This window comes from Blennius ocellaris (assembly GCF_963422515.1).
Source record: "Blennius ocellaris genome assembly, contig: SCAFFOLD_129, whole genome shotgun sequence".
NCBI lineage: Eukaryota > Metazoa > Chordata > Actinopteri > Blenniiformes > Blenniidae > Blennius > Blennius ocellaris.
The window spans coordinates 47,891-72,500 of record NW_027662134.1 but is presented as its reverse complement, the minus strand read 5'-3'; the positions used below and the strand labels follow the sequence as shown (position 1 = coordinate 72,500).

At 49.4% G+C, this 24,610-nt stretch overlaps 1 protein-coding gene across 1 annotated transcript; it reads right to left on the bottom strand.

Annotated features, from left to right (window-relative positions):
- Positions 1 to 18,898: 18,898 nt before the first annotated feature.
- On the bottom strand, positions 18,899 to 23,368 carry ppp1r15b (protein phosphatase 1, regulatory subunit 15B; the record flags this gene model as incomplete). Its single annotated transcript, XM_080521686.1, has 2 exons — positions 18,899 to 20,924; positions 21,620 to 23,368. The coding sequence occupies 2 exons, from the start codon at positions 23,366 to 23,368 to the stop codon at positions 20,694 to 20,696; spliced, it is 1,980 nt and encodes a 659-aa protein (XP_080377812.1). The 3' UTR covers positions 18,899 to 20,693.
- Between the last annotated feature and the right edge of the window lie 1,242 nt (positions 23,369 to 24,610).

Here is a 24,610-nt window from a genome sequence, read left to right as displayed (position 1 = left end):
CTGGTTGCACTTTAGATTGTGGTGAGAACATGAGATTATAGTGAGAACATGAGATTATGGTGAGAACATGAGATTATAGTGAGTACATGAGATTATGGTGAGAACATGAGATTATAGTGAGAACATGAGATTATGGTGAGAACATGAGATTATGGTGAGAACATGAGATTATGGTGAGAACATGAGATTATAGTGAGAACATGAGATTATAGTGAGAACATGAGATTATGGTGAGAACATGAGATTATAGTGAGAACATGAGATTATGGTGAGAACATGAGATTATAGTGAGAACATGAGATTATGGTGAGAACATGAGATTATAATGAGAACATGAGATTATAGTGAGAACATGAGATTATAATGACAACATGAGATTATAGTGAGAACATGAGATTATAGTGAGAACATGAGATTATGGTGAGAACATGAGATTATAGTGAGAACATGAGATTATGGTGAGAACATGAGATTATAGTGAGAACATGAGATAATGGTGAGAACATGAGATTATAGTGAGAACATGAGATTATGGTGAGAACATGAGATTATAATGAGAACATGAGATTATAGTGAGAACATGAGATTATAGTGAGAACATGAGATTATATTGAGAACACGAGATTGTGGTGAGAACATGAGATTATAGTGAGAACATGAGATTATGATGATAACATGATATTATAATGACAACATGAAATTATAATGACAACATGAGATTATAGTGAGAACATGAGATTATAGTGAGAACATGAGAATATAGTGAGAACATGAGATTATGGTGAGAACATGAGATTATGGTGAGAACATGAGATTATGGTGAGAACATGAGATTGTGGTGAGAACATGAGATTATGGTGAGAACATGAGATTATGGTGAGAACATGAGATTGTGGTGAGAACATGAAATTATGGTGAGAACATGAGATTATGGTGAGAACATGAGATTATAGTGAGAACATGAGATTATGGTGAGAACATGAGATTATGGTGAGAACATGAGATTATGGTGAGAACATGAGATTATAGTGAGAACATGAGATTATGGTGAGAACATGAGATTATAGTGAGAACATGAGATTATGGTGAGAACATGAGATTATAATGAGAACATGAGATTATAGTGAGAACATGAGATTATAATGACAACATGAGATTATAGTGAGAACATGAGATTATATTGAGAACACGAGATTGTGGTGAGAACATGAGATTATAGTGAGAACATGAGATTATGATGATAACATGATATTATAATGACAACATGAAATTATAATGACAACATGAGATTATAGTGAGAACATGAGATTATAGTGAGAACATGAGAATATAGTGAGAACATGAGATTATGGTGAGAACATGAGATTATGGTGAGAACATGAGATTATGGTGAGAACATGAGATTATAGTGAGAACATGAGATTATGGTGAGAACATGAGATTATGGTGAGAACATGAGATTGTGGTGAGAACATGAAATTATGGTGAGAACATGAGATTATGGTGAGAACATGAGATTATAGTGAGAACATGAGATTATGGTGAGAACATGAGATTATAGTGAGAACACGAGATTGTGGTGAGAACATGAGATTATAGTGGGAACATGAGATTATGGTGAGAACATGAGATTATGGTGAGAACATGAGATTATGGTGAGAACATGAGATTATAGTGAGAACATGAGATTATGGTGAGAACATGAGATTATGGTGAGAACATGAGATTGTGGTGAGAACATGAAATTATGGTGAGAACATGAGATTATGGTGAGAACATGAGATTATAGTGAGAACATGAGATTATGGTGAGAACATGAGATTATAGTGAGAACACGAGATTGTGGTGAGAACATGAGATTATAGTGGGAACATGAGATTATAGTGAGAACATGAGATTATGGTGAGAACATGAGATTATGATGATAACATGATATTATAATGACAACATGAAATTATAATGACAACATGAGATTATAGTGAGAACACAAGATTGTGGTGAGAACATGAGATTATAGTGAGAACATGAGATTATAATGAGAACATGAGATTATAGTGAGAACATGAGATTATAGTGAGAACATGAGATTATGGTGAGAACATGAGATTATGATGATAACATGAGATTATAATGAGAACATGAGATTATAGTGAGAACATGAGATTATAGTGAGAACATGAGATTATGGTGAGAACATGAGATTATGATGATAACATGAGATTATAATGAGAACATGAGATTATAGTGAGAACATGAGATTATAGTGAGAACATGAGATTATGGTGAGAACATGAGATTATGATGATAACATGAGATTATAATGAGAACATGAGATTATAGTGAGAACATGAGATTATAGTGAGAACATGAGATTATAATGAGAACATGAGATTATAGTGAGAACATGAGATTATAGTGAGAACATGAGATTATGGTGAGAACATGAGATTATGATGATAACATGAGATTATAATGAGAACATGAGATTATAGTGAGAACATGAGATTATAGTGAGAACATGAGATTATGGTGAGAACATGAGATTATGATGATAACATGAGATTATAATGAGAACATGAGATTATAGTGAGAACATGAGATTATAGTGAGAACATGAGATTATGGTGAGAACATGAGATTATGATGATAACATGAGATTATAATGAGAACATGAGATTATAGTGAGAACATGAGATTATAGTGAGAACATGAGATTATAATGAGAACATGAGATTATCTGTTTCACAGTCAAGACATCTGTTTGCAGGATCTGATCCGGTGAGGACAGGAACATCTGGCCAGGTGAGGACAGGAACACCTGGACAGGTGAGGACAGGTGAGGACAGGAACACCTGGACAGGTGAGGACAGGAACACCTGGACAGGTGAGGACAGGTGAGGACAGGAACATCTGGACAGGTGAGGACAGGTGAGGACAGGAACATCTGGACAGGTGAGGACAGGAACACCTGGAGAGGTGAGGACAGGTGAGGACAGGAACACCTGGACAGGTGAGGACAGGTGAGGACAGGTGAGGACAGGAACACCTGGACAGGTGAGGACAGGAACATCTGGACAGGTGAGGACAGGAACACCTGGAGAGGTGAGGACAGGTGATGACAAGAACACCTGGACAGGTGAGGACAGGAACATCTGGACAGGTGAGGACAGGAACACCTGGAAAGGTGATGACAAGAACATCTGGACAGGTGAGGACAGGAACACCTGGACAGGTGAGGACAGGAACACCTGGACAGGTGAGGACAGGTGAGGGCAGGAACATCTGGACAGGTGAGGACAGGTGAGGACAGGAACATCTGGACAGGTGAGGACAGGAACACCTGGAGAGGTGAGGACAGGTGAGGACAGGAACACCTGGACAGGTGAGGACAGGTGAGGACAGGTGAGGACAGGAACACCTGGACAGGTGAGGACAGGAACATCTGGACAGGTGAGGACAGGAACACCTGGACAGATGAGGACAGGAACACCTGGACAGGTGAGGACAGGTGAGGACAGGAACATCTGGACAGGTGAGGACAGGAACACCTGGACATGTGAGGACAGGTGACCACCTGACAGGAACCTAACAGTCAGTTACAGTTACTCTGCTTTACTCTGATTACTGTCAGCACACACACACACACACACACACACACACACACACACACACACACACACACACACACACACACACACAATGAAATAATGCAGATTTTGGTCGAATTTAGATGTAAGATGGACAATTATCATGACACTGTGTGTGTGTGTGTGTGTGTGTGTGTGTGTGTGTGTGTGTGTGTGTGTGTGTGTGTGTGTAAACAGTGATCAGTGTGTGTGTCGACAGGAAGGGTGTGTGTCGCCGCCGCCTTTCATCAGGAAACGCAGGACTTAAGAAAAGGAAATACAAACACTCATTCAGCCTGTCTGCACACTTTGATGTCACACACACACACACACACACACACACACACACACACACACACACACACACATACACACACACACACACACACACACACACATACACACACACACACACAGAGAGTCTCTCTTACCTCACACACCTGGAGGGGGCGGGGCTTAAAAAGGTACAACCTCCGAGTCTCATCAAGTGGATCCAGTCTGAGGAGGAGACCAGGAGGAGAAACACCAGGAGGAGAAACACCAGGAGGAGAAACACCAGGAGGAGACCAGGAGGAGAAACACCAGGAGGAGCAGACCAGGAAGAGGAGACCAGGAGGAGACCAGGAGGAGGAGACCAGGAGGAGACCAGGAGGAGGAGACCAGGAGGAGACCAGGAAGAGGAGACCAGGAGGAGACCAGGAGGAGCAGACCAGGAAGAGGAGACCAGGAGGAGACCAGGAGGAGGAGACCAGGAGGAGACCAGGAGGAGACCAGGAAGAGGAGACCAGGAAGAGGAGACCAGGAGGAGACCAGGAGGAGGAGACCAGGAGGAGACCAGGAGGAGGAGACCAGGAGGAGACCAGGAGGAGACCAGGAGGAGGAGACCAGGAGGAGACCAGGAGGAGGAGACCAGGAGGAGGAGACCAGGAGGAGACCAGGAGGAGACCAGGAGGAGGAGACCAGGAGGAGGAGACCAGGAGGAGACCAGGAGGAGACCAGGAGGAGGAGACCAGGAGGAGACCAGGAGGAGGAGACCAGGAGGAGACCAGGAGGAGGAGACCAGGAGGAGGAGACCAGGAGGAGACCAGGAGGAGACCAGGAGGAGACCAGGAGGAGGAGACCAGGAGGAGACCAGGAGGAGACCAGGAGGAGACCAGGTAACACACACACAATGAATACAAGAGAAAATTAAAGCTGCAAGCAGCATTGGTCGGGACCTCGAGATTGCCCGTCGGGGGGGTGGCTATGAACGGTTAATTAAAAAAAATATTATTTAAGCAAAAAAAAAATAAAAAAAAAATTTGGACTTTTATTTTGAAAAAACGGCGTCGGAACCAGCTAATTAGCTAGTGATGTGTGACCGCAGCACCCCCATTAGGCCACCTACCAAATTTCAGCTCAATCGAACAATGTTTACTAGCATGCTAACGGGCATGCTATGCCGCAAGCTAGCGGATACACCTGAAAATCTCAGTGCGGTACTCCCCAGGTTGCCCCGATCCCAAATCTGGTCTTACTTCAATTCTAGTGTGAATGACACTGCACTTATGGAACAATAAAGGTTTTTCAAAAACTTCCACCGACATGAATGTGAGGGCCTTTGTCAGTTGTGTACGGATTACAAAAGGAAGCTGGCATTGGCCAGGCCTGCGGCCTGGCCTTTCGTAAACTGTGGCTCAAGCCCATCGGGGTGGCCACGATACTCTAGACCAGTTAATGATCATTTTTTATCTTTTAAAAAAAAGAGTATTTTTTTAATTACTTTTATTTTGAAAAAAACGGCTCAAAACCAGCTAATTATGTAGTGATTCCTGACCGCAGCGGCCTCATTAGGCCACCTACGAAATTTCAGCTCAATCGGATAATGTTTGTTAAAATGCTAACGGGCTTGCTAGGCCTATGAGATCCTGAAAATGTCACTGAGATGCTCCCCCTCCCCCTCCCCCGGTCCCCGGAGCAGGATTGCGCAATCCTGCTGTAGATTTTCACAGCAGGTGCACGTCACTTTGATCGTTAACTGAGAGACCTAGAGTGGGACAGAGTGAAGATGAATTCCAGAACTTTCCAAACAACTGCTCTGAATCCATAGTTATCGGGGGAGTATGTGGATAAAAATACCATACTTTTGTAGGAATTTTTGTCGTCTTTAATACTGTGTGGGTTTGGAAGCAGTCAGAGGTAAACTTTGGACACCAGGGGGCGCTGTTTGGCAGGAACGGCAGATTTGGCTCCATCCGCTATAGTGTTAAGATTTTGGACGAGAAAAATGTTACTGTGTCGCTTTAACTCGTCATTCTGGGGACTTGTTTTGGAATTTCTCCCACATATGTTACATCCTCTTGTTCGGCAGGGTCTCGCGGTCGTGGCGATGCCCTCGGTTTGTGGCTGAGAGTCACGGTTCGCAAACAGTTAAGAGTAGTTCGGGGAGTTTAAAATCGTTGATTTTGAGGGAGAATTTTCGGTTTCCCCATGTTAATGGATGACAGGAGCCAAAAAGGCGATTAGGGGGTGGGGAGCTTGGACGGCTAATAAAAATTAAACTGGACTAGGTAAGAAAAATTCCCTCTAAATTATTGTAGTAAACAATCTCCTCTATTTTTGTATATCTCAATTTAACCGATACGACCTTCGCCCTATGATGGTTTAGATTTTCCGTTTCGGCCTTTTTCTCCCTTTTTTGGGCGAACACCTTACTTTGAAAGGCAAATAGCCGGCTTCCTGTTGGAGTTAGGTCAAAAGTTAGAGCGCGTGAGTCGTAGGGCTCGAGTAGACGAAGAAGTTTCGTATTCGCGACATTTCTGTACGACATTCGTACGGACCGTGGCGGACGATTAAACGTGTCTAGGTGGCGCTAGAGAGCCATTTTTGGATTTTCTCTGAATTTTTTGACGTGATAATATAGATTGCCACACTTTTGACGAGTCTTCCAAATTTGGTCACGTAGTTTTCTTGTTTAGGGGGTCAAATATGGGATTTAGTCCGTGAAAAAAAATAAAATAATTAAAGCTGCAAGCAGCATTGGTCGGGACCTCGAGATTGCCCGTCGGGGGGGTGGCTATGAACGGTTAATAAAAAAAAATATTATTTAAGCAAAAAAAAAAAAAAAAAAAATTAGTACTTTTATTTTGAAAATGCGGGGTCAAAACCAGGTAATTAGTTAGTGGTTTGTGACCGCAGCGCTCCCATTAGGCCACCTACCAAATTTCAGCTCAATCGGACAATGTTTGGTAGCATGCTAATGTGCATGCTATGCCGCAAGCTAGCGGATACACCTGAAAAGCTCAGTGTGGTACTCCCCAGGTTGCCCCGATCCCGAATCTGGTCTTACTTCAATTCTAGTGTGAATGACACTGCACTTATGGAACAATAAAGGTTTTTCAAAAACTTCCACCGACATGAATTATATGGCCTCAGGCCAGGCCTCCTACGGAGGTCAATGTGGGACGATGGAGTGACCTGGTGGAGTGCCGGGCCTAGGAGGCCCGGCCTTTGTCGGCGTAAACGAAGGTGTGATTGATCCAGCAATAAAGGTTTTTCACAAACTCTCACCGACATGAATTACATGTCTCAGGACAGACCTCGTACAGGTTTTGCATGTCCTCATGACAGGAGAACATGAGACATGAGAGTGAGGTCAGGTCACATGAGAGTAACCTGACCTGAGAATGACTGGTGAGGTCACTCTCAGGTCAAACTGCAGGATATGACAGGCTGTCAATCACACAGCAGTGATGAGCCTGAAGCTACAGGAAGCTGCCCATATATGGAGTGATGCACTGACCAATCACAGTGGAGAATTTCACAGCTGCGCCGAGCGCGGACACTCTGACGTCAGAGTGTGAGACAGGGAGGATTATATTAGAAGATTTTGCGAACAACTGCTCTTAATCTATACTTATCGGTGGAGTATGTGGATAAAAATACCATACTTTTGTAGGAATTTTTGTCCACTTTCAGACTGTATGGGTTTGGAAGCAGTCAGAGGTAAACCTTGGACACCAGGGGGCGCTGTTTGGCAGGAACGGCAGATTTGGCTCCATCCGCTATAGTGTTAAGATTTCGGACGAGAAAAATGTTACTGTGTCGCTTTAACTCGTCATTCTGGGGACTTGTTTTGGAATTTTCCCCACATATGTTACATCCTCTTGTTCGGCAGGGTCTCGTGGGCATGGCGATGCCCTCGGTTTGTGGCTGAGAGTCACGGTTTGCAAACAGTTAAGAGTAGTTCGGGGAGTTTAAAATCGTTGATTTTCGGCGAGAATTGTCCGTTTCCCCATGTTAATGGATGACAGGAGCCAAAAAGGCGATTAGGGGGTGGGGAGCTTGGACGGCTAATAAAAATTAAACTGGACTAGGTAAGAAAAATTCCCTCTAAATTATTGTAGTAAACAATCTCCTCTATTTTTGTATATCTCAATTTAACCGATACGACCTTCGCCCTATGATGGTTTAGATTTTCCGTTTCGGCCTTTTTCTCCCTTTTTTGGGCGAACACCTTACTTTGAAAGGCAAATAGCCGGCTTCCTGTTGGAGTTAGGTCAAAAGTTAGAGCGCGTGAGTCGTAGGGCTCGAGTAGACGAAGAAGTTTCGTATTCGCGACATTTCTGTACGACATTCGTACGGACCGTGGCGGACGATTAAACGTGTCTAGGTGGCGCTAGAGAGCCATTTTTGGATTTTCTCTGAATTTTTTGACGTGATAATATAGATTGCCACACTTTTGACGAGTCTTCCAAATTTGGTCACGTAGTTTTCGTGTTTAGGGGGTCAAATATGGGATTTAGTCCGTGAAAAAAAATAAAATAATAATTAAAGCTGCAAGCAGCATTGGTCGGGACCTCGAGACTGCCCGTCGGGGGGGTGGCTATGAACGGTTAATAAAAAAGACAATTTTTTAAGTAAAAAAAAAAAAAAAAAGACTTTTATTTTGAAAAAACTGCGTCAAAACCAGCTAATTAGCTAGTGATTTGTGATCGCAGCAACCCTATTAGGCTACCTACCAAATTTCGGCTCAATCCGACAATGTTTGCTCGCATGCTAACAGGCATGCTAAGCCGCAAGCTAGCCGAGCTGCCTGAAAATGTCTCTTGGGTACTCCCCAGATGGCCCCGATCCTGAATGTGGTCTTACTTCAATTCTAGTGTAAAAGACACAGCACTTATGGCACAATAAAGGTTTTTCAAAAACTTCCACCGACATGAATTACATGGCCTCAGGCCAGGCCTCCTACGGAGGTCAGTGTGTGACATGAGACTGACCTGGTGGAGTGCCGGGCCTAGGAGGCCCGGCCTTTGTCGGCGTGAACGAAGGTGTGAATGATGCAGCAATGAAGGTTTTTCACAAACTTCCACCGACATGAATTACATGTCTCAGGCCAAGCCTCCAACAAAGGTCAGTGTGGGACATGAGACTGACCTGGTGGAGTGCCGGGCCTAGGAGGCCCGGCCTTTGTCGGCGTGAACGAAGGTGTGAATGATGCAGCAGTGAAGGTTTTTCACAAACTTCCACCGACATGAATTACATGTCTCAGGCCAGACCTCGTACAGGTTTTGCATGTCCTCATGACAGGAGAACAGGAGACATGAGAGTGAGGTCAGGTCACATGAGAGTAACCTGACCTGAGAATGACTGGTGAGGTCACTCTCAGGTCAAACTGCAGGATATGACAGGCTGTCAATCACACAGCAGTGATGAGCCTGAAGCTACAGGAAGCTGCCCATATATGGAGTGATGCACTGACCAATCACAGTGGAGAATTTCACAGCTGCGCCGAGCGCGGACACTCTGACGTCAGAGTGAGGCAGAGAGGATTATATTAGAAGATTTTGCGAACAACTGCTCTTAATCTATACTTATCGGGGGAGTATGTGGATAAAAGTACCATACTTTTGTAGGAATTTTTGTCGTCTTTAATACTGTGTGGGTTTGGAAGCAGTCAGAGGTAAAGTTTGGACACCAGGGGGCGCTGTTTGGCAGGAACGGCAGATTTGGCTCCATCCGCTATAGTGTTAAGATTTCGGACGAGAAAAATGTTACTGTGTCGCTTTAACTCGTCATTCTGGGGACTTGTTTTGGAATTTTCCCCACATATGTTACATCCTCTTGTTCGGCAGGGTCTCGTGGGCGTGGCGATGCCCTCGGTTTGTGGCTGAGAGTCACGGTTTGCAAACAGTTAAGAGTAGTTCGGGGAGTTGTAAATCGTTGATTTTCGGCGAGAATTTTCCGTTTCCCCATGTTAATGGATGACAGGAGCCAAAAAGGCGATTAGGGGGTGGGGAGCTTGGACGGCTAATAAAAATTAAACTGGACTAGGTAAGAAAATTTCCCTCTAGAGTTCAGTAGTAAACAATCTCCTCTATTTTTGTATATCTCAATTTAACCGATGCGATCTTCGCCCTATGAGGAGTTAAATTTTCCGTTTCTGCCTTTTTTTCCCTTTTTTGGGCGAACACCTTACTTTGAAAGGCAAATAGCGGCCTTCCTGTTGGAGTTAGGTCAAAAGTTAGAGCGCGTGAGTCGTAGGGCTCGAGTAGACGAAGAAGTTTCGTATTCGCGACATTTCTCTACGACATTCCTACGGACCGTGGTGGGCGATTGCAATTTTCTAGGTGGCGCTAGAGAGCCATTTTTGGACTTCTTTGGGATTTTTTTACAGAAACCTCGAATGGAGCGCAGACGTGACGAGACTTCCAAATTTGGTGAGTTTTTGAGCGTGTTTAGGGGGTGAAAAATGAGGCCGAGCGCAAAAAAGAAAAATATAGAAGAATAATAATAAACATTCGAAATACAATATAGAATTTCGCCACCAGGTAGTGGCCGACGCCCCCTCCGGGGGCGCCGGCCACTCTGGGAGGGTCAGGAGAGGGCCTGGATGAGTGCGGGCCCTCCTTCGGAGGGCCTGGATGAGTGCGGGCCCTCCTTCGGAGGGCCCGCACTTTTGGCGACGACGAAATCCAAAAGAGACCTGCCGTTGGCTGGCCCTAGGGCCCAGCCTTTGGCGAGGTCCCTAATTAAAGCTGCAAGCAGCATTGGTCGGGACCTCGAGATTGCCCGTCGGGGGGGTGGCTATGAACGGTTAATTAAAAAAAATATTATTTAAGCAAAAAAAAAAAAATAGTACTTTTATTTTGAAAAAACGGCGTCGGAACCAGCTAATTAGCTAGTGATGTGTGACCGCAGCACCCCCATTAGGCAACCTACCAAATTTCAGCTCAATCGAACAATGTTTACTAGCATGCTAACGGGCATGCTATGCCGCAAGCTAGCGGATACACCTGAAAATCTCAGTGTGGTACTCCCCAGGTTGCCCCGATCCCAAATCTGGTCTTACTTCAATTCTAGTGTGAATGACACTGCACTTATTGAACAATAAAGGTTTTTCAAAAACTTCCACCGACATGAATTATATGGCCTCAGGCCAGGCCTCCTACGGAGGTCAGTGTGGGACATGAGACTGACCTGGTGGAGTGCCGGGCCTAGGAGGCCCGGCCTTTGTCGGCGTGAACGAAGGTGTGAATGATGCATCAATGAAGGTTTTTCACAAACTTTCACCGACATGAATTACATGTCTCAGGCCAGACCTCGTACAGGTTTTGCATGTCCTCATGACAGGAGAACATGAGACATGAGAGTGAGGTCAGGTCACATGAGAGTAACCTGACCTGAGAATGACTGGTGAGGTCACTCTCAGGTCAAACTGCAGGACATGACAGGCTGTCAATCACACAGCAGTGATGAGCCTGAAGCTACAGGAAGCTGCCCATATATGGAGTGATGCACTGACCAATCACAGTGGAGAATTTCACAGCTGCACCGAGCGCGGACACTCTGACGGCAGAGTGAGCCAGAGAGGATTATATTCAAAGATTTTGCGAACAACTGCTCTTAATCTATACTTATGGGGGGTGTATGTGGATAAAAATACCATACTTTTGTAGGGATTTTTGTCCTCTTTCAGAATGTATGGGTTTGGAAGCAGTCGGAGGTAAACTTTGGACACCAGGGTGCGCTGTTTGGCGACAACGCCGGATATCTCCCATCAGGATTCAATGTAAAAATGTAGAACGAAGAAAATGTTACTGTGTCGCTTTAACTCGTCATTCTGGGGACTTGTTTTGGAATTTTCCCCACATATGTTACATCCTCTTGTTCGGCAGGGTCTCGCGGTAGTGGCGATGCCCTCGGTTTGTGGCTGAGAGTCACGGTTTGCAAACAGTTAAGAGTAGTTCGGGGAGTTTTAAATCGTTGATTTTCGGCGAGAATTTTCGGTTTCCCCATGTTAATGGATGACAGGAGCCAAAAAGGCGTTTAGGGGGTGGGGAGCTTGGACGGCTAATAAAAATTAAACTGGACTAGGTAAGAAAAATTCCCTCTAAATATTTGTAGTAAACAATCTCCTCTATTTTTGTATATCTCAATTTAACCGATACGACCTTCGCCCTATGATGGTTTAGATTTTCCGTTTCGGCCTTTTTTTGCCTTTTTTGGGTGAACACCTTACTTTGAAAGGCAAATAGCGGCCTTCCTGTTGGAGTTAGGTCAAAAGTTAGAGCGCGTGAGTCGTAGGGCTCGAGTAGACGAACAAATTTCGTATTCGCGACATTTCTGTACGACATTCCTGCGGACCGTGGCGGGCGATTGCAATTTTGTAGGTGGCGCTAGAGAGCCATTTTTTGAGTTTTTGGGGATTTTTTTAGATTTTATTAAATTTTTCGCCAGTTTTGACGAGTGTGCCAAATTTGGTGAGTTTTTGAGCGTGTTTAGGGGGTCAAATTTGAGGCGATTGACACGTAAGGAGTCCCAAAAAATAATAAAAAACATTCGAAAAACAATATACAATTTCGCCACCACGTCAGAGTGGCCGGGACCCCCTTCGGGGGTCCCGGCCACTCTGACAGGGTCATGAGACTGTCCGAATGAGTGCGGGCCCTCCTTCGGAGGGCCCGCACTTTTGGCGACGACGAAATCCAAAAGAGACCTGCCGTTGGCTGGGCCTAGGGCCCACCCGTTGGCGAGGTCCCTAAAAAGAAAAAACATTCGAAATACAATATATAATTTCGCCACCAGGTAGTGGCCGCGCCCCCTTCGGGGGCGCGGCCACTCTGAGAGGGTCAGGAGAGTAACCGGATGAGTGCGGGCCCTCCTTCGGAGGGCCCGCACTTTTGGCGACGACGAAATCCAAAAGAGACCTGCCGTTGGCTGGGCCTAGGGCCCACCCGTTGGCGAGGTCCCTAATAATAAGAAAAAACATTCGAAAAACAATATATAATTTCGCCACCAGGTAGTGGCCGCGCCCCCTTTGGGGGCGCGGCCACTCTGAGGGGGTCAGGAGAGTTCTGAATGAGTGTGGGGCCTCCTGCGGAGGCCCCACACTTTTGGCGACGACGAAATCCAAAAGAGACCTGCCGTTGGCTGGGCTTAGGGCCCAGCCGTTGGCGAGGTCCCTAATAATTAAAGCTGCAAGCAGCATTGGTCGGGACCTCGAGATTGCCCGTCGGGGGGGTGGCTATGAACGGTTCAAAATATTTGCTTAAATATTAAAAAAAAAAAAAAAAAAAAAAAAAAAATTATGACTTTTATTTTGAAAAAAACTGCGTCAAAACCAGCTAATTAGCTAGTGATTTGTGATCGCAGCAACTCCATTAGGCTACCTACCAAATTTCGGCTCAATCAGACAATGTTTCCTCGCATGCTAACAGGCATGCTAAGCCGCAAGCTAGCCGAGCTGCCTAAAAATGTCTGTTGGGTGCTCCCCAGATGGCCCCGATCCTGAATCTGGTCTTACTTCAATTCTAGTGTAAAAGACACTGCACTTATGGAACAATAAAGGTTTTTCAAAAACTTCCACCGACATGAATTATATGGCCTCAGGCCAGGCCTCCTACGGAGGTCAATGTGGGACGATGGAGTGACCTGGTGGAGTGCCGGGCCTAGGAGGCCCGGCCTTTGTCGGCGTAAACGAAGGTGTGATTGATCCAGCAATAAAGGTTTTTCACAAACTCTCACCGACATGAATTACATGTCTCAGGCCAGACCTCGTACAGGTTTTGCATGTCCTCATGACAGGAGAACATGAGACATGAGAGTGAGGTCAGGTCACATGAGAGTAACCTGACCTGAGAATGACTGGTGAGGTCACTCTCAGGTCAAACTGCAGGATATGACAGGCTGTCAATCACACAGCAGTGATGAGCCTGAAGCTACAGGAAGCTGCCCATATATGGAGTGATGCACTGACCAATCACAGTGGAGAATTTCACAGCTGCGCCGAGCGCGGACACTCTGACGTCAGAGTGTGAGACAGGGAGGATTATATTAGAAGATTTTGCGAACAACTGCTCTTAATCTATACTTATCGGGGGAGTATGTGGATAAAAATACCATACTTTTGTAGGAATTTTTGTCCTCTTTAATACTGTATGGGTTTGGAAGCAGTCAGAGGTAAACTTTGGACACCAGGGGGCGCTGTTTGGCAGGAACGGCAGATTTGGCTCCATCCGCTATAGTGTTAAGATTTCGGACGAGAAAAATGTTACTGTGTCGCTTTAACTCGTCATTCTGGGGACTTGTTTTGGAATTTTCCCCACATATGTTACATCCTCTTGTTCGGCAGGGTCTCGCGGGCGTGGCGATGCCCTCGGTTTGTGGCTGAGAGTCACGGTTTGCAAACAGTTAAGAGTAGTTCGGGGAGTTTTAAATCGTTGATTTTGTGGGAGAATTTTCGGTTTCCCCATGTTAATGGATGACAGGAGCCAAAAAGGCGATTAGGGGGTGGGGAGGTTGGACGGCTAATAAAAATTAAACTGGACTAGGTAAGAAAAATTCCCTCTAAATTATTGTAGTAAACAATCTCCTCTATTTTTGTATATCTCAATTTAACCGATACGACCTTCGCCCTATGATGGTTTAGATTTTCCGTTTCGGCCTTTTTCTCCCTTTTTTGGGCGAACACCTTACTTTGAAAGGCAAATAGCCGGCTTCCTGTTGGAGTTAGGTCAAAAGTTAGAGCGCGTGAGTCGTAGGGCTCGAGTAGACGAAGAAGTTTCGTATTCGCGACATTTCTCTACGACATTCCTACGGACCATGGCGGGCGATTAAAAGGGTCTAGGTGGCGCTAGAGAGCCATTTTGGGATTTTCATGGAATGTTTTGACATGATCTTCTGAAGGCTGCGACTTTTCACGAGCCTGCCAAATTTGGTGAGTTTTTGAGCGTGTTTAGGGGGTCAAATTAGAGCCTAACGGAGAAAAAAGCAGAAAAATAATTAAAGCTGCAAGCAGCATTGGTCGGGACCTCGAGACTGCCCGTCGGGGGGGTGGCTATGAACGGTTAATAAAAAAGACAATTTTTTAAGTAAAAAAAAAAAAAAAAAAAAAAAAAAAGACTTTTATTTTGAAAAAACGGCGTCAAAACCAGCTAATTAGCTAGTGATTTGTAATCGCAGCAACCCCATTAGGCTACCTACCAAATTTCGGCTCAATCAGACAATGTTTGCGACCATATTAGCAGGCATGCTAAGCCGCAAGCTAGCCGAGCTGCCTGAAAATGTCTGTTAGGTACTCCCCAGATGGCCCCGATCCTGAATCTGGTCTTACTTCAATCGTAGTGTAAAGGACACAGCACTTATGGCACAATAAAGGTTTTTCAAAAACTTCCACCTACATGAATTATATGGCCTCAGGCCAGGCCTCCTACGGAGGTCAGTGTGTGACATGAGACTGACCTGGTGGAGTGCCGGGCCTAGGAGGCCCGGCCTTTGTCGGCGGTGTGCGAAGGTGTGAATGATGCCATAAAGGTTTTTCACAAACTTCCACCGACATGAATGTGAGGGCCTCAGGCCAGGTCTCGTACAGGTTTTGCATGTCCTCATGACAGGAGAACATGAGACATGAGAGTGAGGTCAGGTCACATGAGAGTAACCTGACCTGAGAATGACTGGTGAGGTCACTCTCAGGTCAAACTGCAGGATATGACAGGCTGTCAATCACACAGCAGTGATGAGCCTGAAGCTACAGGAAGCTGCCCATATATGGAGTGATGCACTGACCAATCACAGTGGAGAATTTCACAGCTGCACCGAGCGCGGACACTCTGACGTCAGAGTGAGGCAGAGAGGATTATATTAGAAGATTTTGCGAACAACTGCTCTTAATCTATACTTATCGGGGGAGTATGTGGATAAAAGTACCATACTTTTGTAGGAATTTTTGTCGTCTTTAATACTGTGTGGGTTTGGAAGCAGTCAGAGGTAAAGTTTGGACACCAGGGGGCGCTGTTTGGCAGGAACGGCAGATTTGGCTCCATCCGCTATAGTGTTAAGATTTCGGACGAGAAAAATGTTACTGTGTCGCTTTAACTCGTCATTCTGGGGACTTGTTTTGGAATTTTCCCCACATATGTTACATCCTCTTGTTCGGCAGGGTCTCGCGGTAGTGGCGATGCCCTCGGTTTGTGGCTGAGAGTCACGGTTTGCAAACAGTTAAGAGTAGTTCGGGGAGTTCAAAATCGTTGATTTTGGGGGAGAATTTTCGGTTTCCCCATGTTAATGGATGACAGGAGCCAAAGAGGCGATTAGGGGGTGGGGAGCTTGGACGGCTAATAAAAATTAAACTGGACTAGGTAAGAAAAATTCCCTCTAAATATTTGTAGTAAACAATCTCCTTTATTTTTGTATATCTCAATTTCACCGATACGACCTTCGCCCTATGATGGTTTAGATTTTCCGTTTCTGCCTTTTTTTGCCTTTTTTGGGTGAACACCTTACTTTGAAAGGCAAATAGCGGCCTTCCTGTTGGAGTTAGGTCAAAAGTTAGAGCGCGTGAGTCGTAGGGCTCGAGTAGACGAACAAATTTCGTATTCGCGACATTTCTCTACGACATTCCTGCGGACCGTGGCGGGCGATTGCAATTTTCTAGGTGGCGCTAGAGAGCCATTTTTGGACTTTTGGGGGATTTTTTTAGATTTTATAAAATTTTTCGCCAGTTTTGACGAGTCTGTCAAATTTGGTGAGTTTTTGAGCGTGTTTAGGGGGTCAAAATTGAGGCAATAGCCAAGTCAGGAGTGCCAAAAAATAATAAGAAGAAACATTCGAAATACAATATATAATTTCGCCACCAGGTAGTGGCCGACGCCCCCTTCGGGGGCGTCGGCCACTCTGGGAGGGTCAGGAGAGGGCCTGGATGAGTGCGGGCCCTCCTTCGGAGGGCCCGCACTTTTGGCGACGACGAAATCCAAAAGAGACCTGCCGTTGGCTGGGCCTAGGGCCCACCCGTTGGCGAGGTCCCTAAAAAGAAGAAAAAACATTCGAAATACAATATACAATTTCGCCACCAGGTAGTGGCCGACGCCCCCGAAGGGAGGGTCAGGAGAGGGCCTGGATGAGTGCGGGCCCTCCTGCGGAGGCCCCACACTTTTGGCGACGACGAATTCCAAAAGAGACCTGCCGTTGGCTGGGCCTAGGGCCCAGCCGTTGGCGAGGTCCCTAATAATAAGAAAAAACATTCGAAATACAATATATAATTTCACCACCAGGTAGTGGCCGCGCCCCCTTTGGGGGCGCGGCCACTCTGAGGGGGTCAGGAGAGTAACCGGATGAGTGCGGGCCCTCCTTTGGAGGGCCCGCACTTTTGGCGACGACGAATTCCAAAAGAGACCTGCCGTTGGCTGGGGCCTAGGGCCCAGCCGTTGGCGAGGTCCCTAATAACATACTGATGCCACATTGATGACGAAGGTGATGAGGATGAGGATGTGATGATGAGGATGATGTGATGATGATGATGGTGTGATGATGAGGATGAAGGTGATGATGAGGATGATGAAGATGTAGCATATTCATATCAGACATGTTTATGGTATGAAAGACTCTTATTCTGAAAATCCACTTCCTGGAGGTTCTCCAGTAGGACTGATTGTCTCCAGACCTGGACTGATGTCCTGAAGAGAAGACAGTGTGTCCTCTCTCTCTCTGTCCCTCTCTCTCTCTCTGTCCCTCTCTCTCTCTCTGTCTCTCTCTGTCCCTCTCTGTCTCTGTGTCTCTCTCTGTCCCTCTCTCTCTCTGTGTCTCTCTCTCTCTCTCTGTCTCTGTGTCTCTCTCTGAATGTAGCGCAGCTCTCTGACCTTCTGCTTCCTGTGCCTTCAGGTGAGAGGACGTGTCTCCAGAGGACGTGTCCAGAGGGAGTGTCTCCAGAGGACGTGTCTCCAGAGGACGTGTCTCCAGAGGAGGTCTCCAGAGGAGGTCTCCAGAGGACGTGTCTCCAGAGGGACACACCATGAGCTCCAGCTTCCCTCCTCCCTACCTGAGCTTGGTGTCGCCCCCTGCTGGACTCAGTGAGGACCGCAGTGTCTCTGACTCGGTGCCCTTCCTGTTGTACCGCCCCGGCCCCCTGCGGGGCCCCCTGCTGCCCTACCTGTCCCCCCTGCGGGGCCCCGGGCCCTTCAGGGTGTACGAGTGTCCCCTGGAGCCGGCCTTCCTGCAGAAGAGGAACGAGCGGGAGCGCCAGCGGGTCCAGAGTGTGAACCGGGGCTACGCCCAGCTGAGGGACCACCTGCCGGGCGGCGCCGCGCGGAGGCTCAGCAAGGTGCAGACGCTGAGGGCCGCCATACGCTACATCCAGCACCTGCAGGGCCTGGTGCAGGGGGGGGGCCTGGGGCCGGGGCCGGACAGCGGGGAGCCCCCCTCCCTCTCCTCACCTCCACCTGACTGCAATATGGAGCCCCGGGCCCCCGCCCCCTAACCCTGCAGCAGACCACAGGACGCCACGCGACCCGGGGTCGCCCGCCGCACGACCCGGGGTCGCCTGCCGTAGGACCCACGAGACCCGGAGTCGCCCGTAGGACCCACGAGACCCGGGGTCGCCCGCCGCACGACCCGGGGTCGCCTGCTGTAGGGCCCACGAGACCCGGGGTCACCCGCCGCACGACCCGGGGTCGCCTGCCGTAGGACCCACGAGACCCGGAGTCGCCCGTAGGACCCACGAGACCCGGGGTCGCCCGCCGCACGACCCGGGGTCGCCTGCTGTAGGACCCACGAGACCCGGGGTCACCCGCCGCACGACCCGGGGTCGCCTGCCGTAGGACCCACGAGACCCGGGGTCGCCCGTAGGACCCAACACGACCCGGGGTCACCTGCCATAGGACCCACGAGACCCGGGGTCGCCCGTAGGACCCAACACGACCCGGGGTCCACCGCACGACCCGGGGTCGCCCGTAGGACCCACGAGACCCGGGGTGGCCCGCCCCCCCACTACCCGTTGTGGGCACGAAGGACTCAGTGAAGCAGGAAATAGTGATTTATTGGTTGATAGGATCAATCAGTTTCCACCAATCACAGGACGAGTTACAAAAATACTTTCAGTGGATTTAGATTAACGTCACTTTGTTCTCAATAAATGTTTCAACCCAACTTTGTGTTTTGACATCGTCCTCGAGTCTTTGGTTTGAATCCCGGGAGCGTCCCACTAGTGCCTCCTGCCTCCTTTCCTATCCACTTCTCCTCAACGCCTCCAGGGACTAGGAGCAGGACTCTCACTTCCTTAAGGAAGCTCAATGCTTCCTTTAGCCTCGGGAACACTGATTCTTCTTTTAGCCTCCTAACTGCTCTAGGAAGCCTCCTAACACCTTTCCTTAACTCCTCTAGGAAGCCTCCTAACACCTTTCCTTAACTCCTTTAGGAAGCCTCCTAACACCTTTCCTTAACTCCTTTAGGAAGCCTCCTAACACCTCTCCTTAACTCCTCTAGGAAGCCTCCTAACACCTTTCCTTAACTCCTCTAGGAAGCCTCCTAACACCTTTCCTTAACTCCTTTAGGAAGCCTCCAAACACCTTTCCTTAACTCCTTTAGGAAGCCTCCAAACACCTTTCCTTAACTCCTCTAGGAAGCCTCCTAACACCTCTCCTTAACTCCTCTAGGAAGCCTCCTAACACCTTTCCTTAACTCCTCTAGGAAGCCTCCTAACACCTTTCCTTAACTCCTTTAGGAAGCCTCCAAACACCTTTCCTTAACTCCTCTAGGAAGCCTCCTAACACCTTTCCTTAACTCCTGTAGGAAGCCTCCTAACACCTTTCCTTAACTCCTGTAGGAAGCCTCCTAACACCTTTCCTTAACTCCTCTAAGAAGCCTCCTAACACCTTTCCTTAACTCCTCTAGGAAGCCTCCTAACACCTTTCCTTAACTCCTGTAGGAAGCCTCCTAACACCTTTCCTTAACTCCTTTAGGAAGCCTCCTAACACCTTTCCTTAACTCCTTTAGGAAGCCTCCAAACACCTTTCCTTAACTCCTCTAGGAAGCCTCCTAACACCTCTCCTTAACTCCTCTAGGAAGCCTCCTAACACCTTTCCTTAACTCCTCTAGGAAGCCTCCTAACACCTTTCCTTAACTCCTTTAGGAAGCCTCCAAACACCTTTCCTTAACTCCTCTAGGAAGCCTCCTAACACCTTTCCTTAACTCCTGTAGGAAGCCTCCTAACACCTTTCCTTAACTCCTGTAGGAAGCCTCCTAACACCTTTCCTTAACTCCTCTAAGAAGCCTCCTAACACCTTTCCTTAACTCCTCTAGGAAGCCTCCTAACACCTTTCCTTAACTCCTGTAGGAAGCCTCCTAACACCTTTCCTTAACTCCTTTAGGAAGCCTCCTAACACCTTTCCTTAACTCCTCTAGGAAGCCTCCTAACACCTTCCTCCAGGGGTTAAAGAAAAGTGGATAGGAAAGGAGAGGAGGGACTGAGGAAGCAGTGTGTTGTCCCACTTCCTGGTTATTGTCCACGGCCCGCCTCCTCTCACTCCTGATTGGCCGATTGTCTCGTCCATCCTGCCAATCAGGCTGAAACCTTCACATCAAGAGAAATTATTAAAAAACTCTGTTGACATTTTATTTATTCTGTTAAAGTGACATTTGTTCTTCAGCTGAGGTGACAGAGCTCCTGCTCCTCCTCCTCCTCCTGCTGCTCCTCCTGCTCCTCCTCCTGCTCCTCCTCCCTGACACCAGGTCCCAGGTCACACCTTGTGCAGGAGCCCAAAGGTAACTACAGCACCACACCTCCCCACAGAGCTCCTCTGTGATTGGCTGCTGGAGCTACAGGACGTGTGATTGGCTGGAGGTGCAGACGGCCAGCCTCTGGGAGATGCGCAGGCGGTGCTGCGGCTGCAGGCAGAAGGCGATGCTCTGCTCCACCTCCAGGCAGCGGCGCAGGAAACGGCAGCGGTCCCTGGCCAGCTGCTCCCAGGGGCCCCGGCGCTCCTCCTCCTCCTCCTCCTCCTCCTCACTGCTGATGAAGAACTCCTCCACCTGCTCACTGAACCGCACCTGAGACACCAGGAGGACAGAGACAGGAGGACAGAGAGACAGACAGGAGGACAGAGAGACAGACAGGAGGACAGAGACAGGAGGACAGAGAGACAGACAGGAGGACAGAGACAGGAGGACAGAGAGACAGACAGGAGGACAGGAGGATAGAGAGACAGACAGGAGGACAGAGACAGGAGGACAGAGAGACAGACAGGAGGACAGAGACAGGAGGACAGAGACAGACAGGAGGACAGAGAGACAGACAGGAGGACAGAGACAGACAGGAGGACAGAGAGACAGACAGGAGGACAGAGAGACAGACAGGAGGACAGAGACAGGAGGATAGAGAGACAGACAGGAGGACAGGAGGATAGAGAGACAGACAGGAGGACAGAGACAGGAGGACAGAGACAGACAGGAGGACAGAGAGACAGACAGGAGGACAGAGAGACAGACAGGAGGACAGAGACAGGAGGACAGAGAGACAGACAGGAGGACAGAGAGACAGACAGGAGGACAGAGACAGGAGGACAGAGAGACAGACAGGAGGACAGAGAGACAGACAGGAGGACAGAGACAGGAGGACAGAGAGACAGACAGGAGGACAGAGAGACAGACAGGAGGACAGAGACAGGAGGACAGAGAGACAGACAGTTCCATGAGGACTCAGAGGTTAAGTGACGTTGGTCAGAAGGTTCAGACCAGGGACTGACCTGTTTGAAGACTCTGCAGCCGTCAGAGGAGGTGCAGGAGGAGGTGCAGGCTTCAGAGAAGCCACTGTCCAGCCTCTCCTCAGCCTCCTCCTTCCTGTACTGGGGAGGAGCTGCAGGAGTCTGGGCTCTGACTCCTGCTCTGAGAGGAGCAGCAGGAGGCGCTGGAGTCCCGAGAGGAGCAGCAGGAGGCGCTAGAGTCCTGAGAGGAGCAGCAGGAGGCGCTGGAGTCCCGAGAGGAGCAGCAGGAGGGGCTGGAGTCCCGAGAGGAGCAGCAGGAGGGGCTGGAGTCCCGAGAGGAGCAGCAGGAGGGGCTGGAGTCCCGAGAGGAGCAGCAGGAGGGGCTGGAGTCCCGAGAGGAGCAGCAGGAGGTGCTAGAGTCCTGAGAGGAGCAGCAGGAGGCGCTAGAGTCCCGAGAGGAGCAGCAGGAGGCGCTAGAGTCCTGAGAGGAGCCTGGAAGTTAAAGGGGCTATACGGGTCGGAGGAGCAGCTGAAGGAGGTCCACAGGTGGAGGCTCTCTGCTTCCTCCACCTCGCTGGCAGAGGCGGAGTCATCCCAGGAGGAGGAGGACGAGGAGGACGAGGAGGATGAGGAGGCCTGGTCCGGGGGGGAAAGGGAGGAGGCAGGGATGTCCCAGGGCTGTGAGGAGGACGAGGAGGAGGAGGAGGAGGAGGAGGCCTGGTCCAGGGGGGGGAGGGTGGAGGAGGAGGAGGAGGAGGAGGAGCCGGTGTGCAGGCTGGCGGAGAAGTTCTGAGGATTGTACGGGTCCAGACTCCGACTCAAGGAGCGCAGCAGACACTCCTCCTCCTCTCCGTCCTCCTCCTCCTCTCCGTCCTCGGAGGAGTCAGCTACACCTTCGCTGTCCTCCTCGTCCTCTGATTGGCTGTCGTCGTCCTCGCTGCAGGGACAGCCCATGATGAAGGCGATGGCTTTGTTCTGACACTGCGGAGCACTGAGCACCTCCTCCGTCACCAAGGACTGCTCCTCCACCTCCTCCGTCACCAAGGACTGCTCCTCCACCTCCACCACAGACTGCTCCTCCTCCGTCACCACAAGGAGAGGGCCCTGCTGGACTTGCCCCCCCCCCAGACTGGAGTAATCCCCCGGTGGGTGGAGGTCTGGGTGGAGACCAGGTGTCTCTCCAGAGCTTCCTGTCCCCGTCCAGCTGTTGAGGACAGATTCGGCCTCTGTGTCCTGATTGGCCGGTGGAGGACCGGCGCCCCCCCACAACACGTCCTGCAGCAGAGCCTCAGCAGGGCCCCCCTCGCCCCCCCACAGGCCCCCCCACCAGTAAGGCGCTCCTCCAGACCCCCGGGACCCTCCGGACCCCCAGTCCTTCCCCCCTCTGGCTCGGAGGACCTGCTGGAGAGCCGAGCTGACTGTGGACCCGTACCCGAGCTGTGAGTTTAGGTCCTCCAGCCCCCCCAGGTCCTCCAGGTCCCCCGCCTCCCCCAGGTCCCCCGGACCCCCCAGCGAGCCGGCGGGGAGCCACTGTAAGCGTGGGCCGGGTCCGGCCTCCCCCCGCAGGTAGGTCCTCTGGGGGCCGCGCTCCAGGTCGTCCAGGACCCCGCTGAGCCAGCCGGGGCCCGGTCCTGACAGGGACGAGGTCCGGTGGAGCCAGGACAGCGCGGGCCTGGACAGCACGGAGGCCAGGCCGAGCCACGGACTTTCCTGACCGTCCAGTCCGGGAGAGGCGCCGCCATGTCCGGGGGAGGAGGCCCGGTTCCGTCCGCTGCTGCCGTCCTGAAACATTTCCTGACCAAAACACTGAACCGAGTCTGTGGCGGTCCGGTCCGGTCCGGTCCGGTCCGGTCCGGTCCGGTCCGTCGGGCCAGAACTTCAGCACACACCGGCAGCAGGCGGGCCGCGGGACGGACCGGAGCCGGAGGCCCGGCGGCTGGTGGCGGGCCCGGGTCCGGAGCAGGGAGTCGAGGCGGAGCACAAACCGGAGAAGTGGAGCGAGCTGTGGTCCCGGTGTGAGGGCGGACCGGCAGCCATCGTTCCCGGGTCCGGGTCCGGGTCCGGGTCTGGTCGGGTCGGGTCCCGGGTTAGCGGCTCGGCTCGTTAGCAGGCTAGCTTAGCAACAGAAGGATGAACGCGGTTAAGTATCACGATGTTCCGAGTCCGTCCGTCCTCACAGCGGCCGGAGGTTCCGCTGGACCGGGTCCGGGATCCTGCGTGTGTCCGCTGCGTCCAGCGTCCGTCCAGCGTCCGTCCAGCGGGACTCTTCACTCTCGTCGCGGGCCGCTGCTCGGGAGCCTCCGGAGGTTTCGTCAGCTCGAGACCGTCTGACAGCTGCTGCAGCCACTTCCGGTTTCCGGGAGGAGCCGCGAGGCGCCAAAAATACACCACGTTACATTGGGCCACTCGGATTACACGTCGCAGAGGATTACATCGGGATTTTATTTCACAATAATTTTTCTTTATGTTCAAACCAAATGAAGGCAGAAAATTAACTCTGGACACGACTTACCTGATGAAATCACTTTAATCTGAAAAGCCTGATTCTATAGCAACAAACTGTGTGCGTGTGTGTGTGTGTGTGAGTGTGTGTGTGTGTGTGTGTGTGTGTGTGTGTGTGTGAGTGTGTGTGAGTGTGTGTGTGTGTGAGTGTGTGTGTGTGAGTGTGAGTGTGTGTGTGAGTGTGAGTGTGTGTGTGTGTGTGTGTGTGGGAGAGACATAATGACACTGAGTCCAAAGTCTGGATCTGCTGTCACATGTGTGAAGTTTCCAGGTGTAAACCCACTGACCTGTGGCCTCTGGGAGAAAGAATATATATATATATATATATATATATATATATATATATACATACACAGTAAAACCTATGATGTAGGGACGCCCTACAATCCAAGGACAGATGTCCCCTGAAGACAGGTGTCCTCTAATATGCTCTGATAATTTAAAAGCACATAACTGAACTAATACAAAGATGTATACAATAGAAATGCCTATATTCACGTATAGAGGATGTAAACTTGGCCCGTTGGCCTC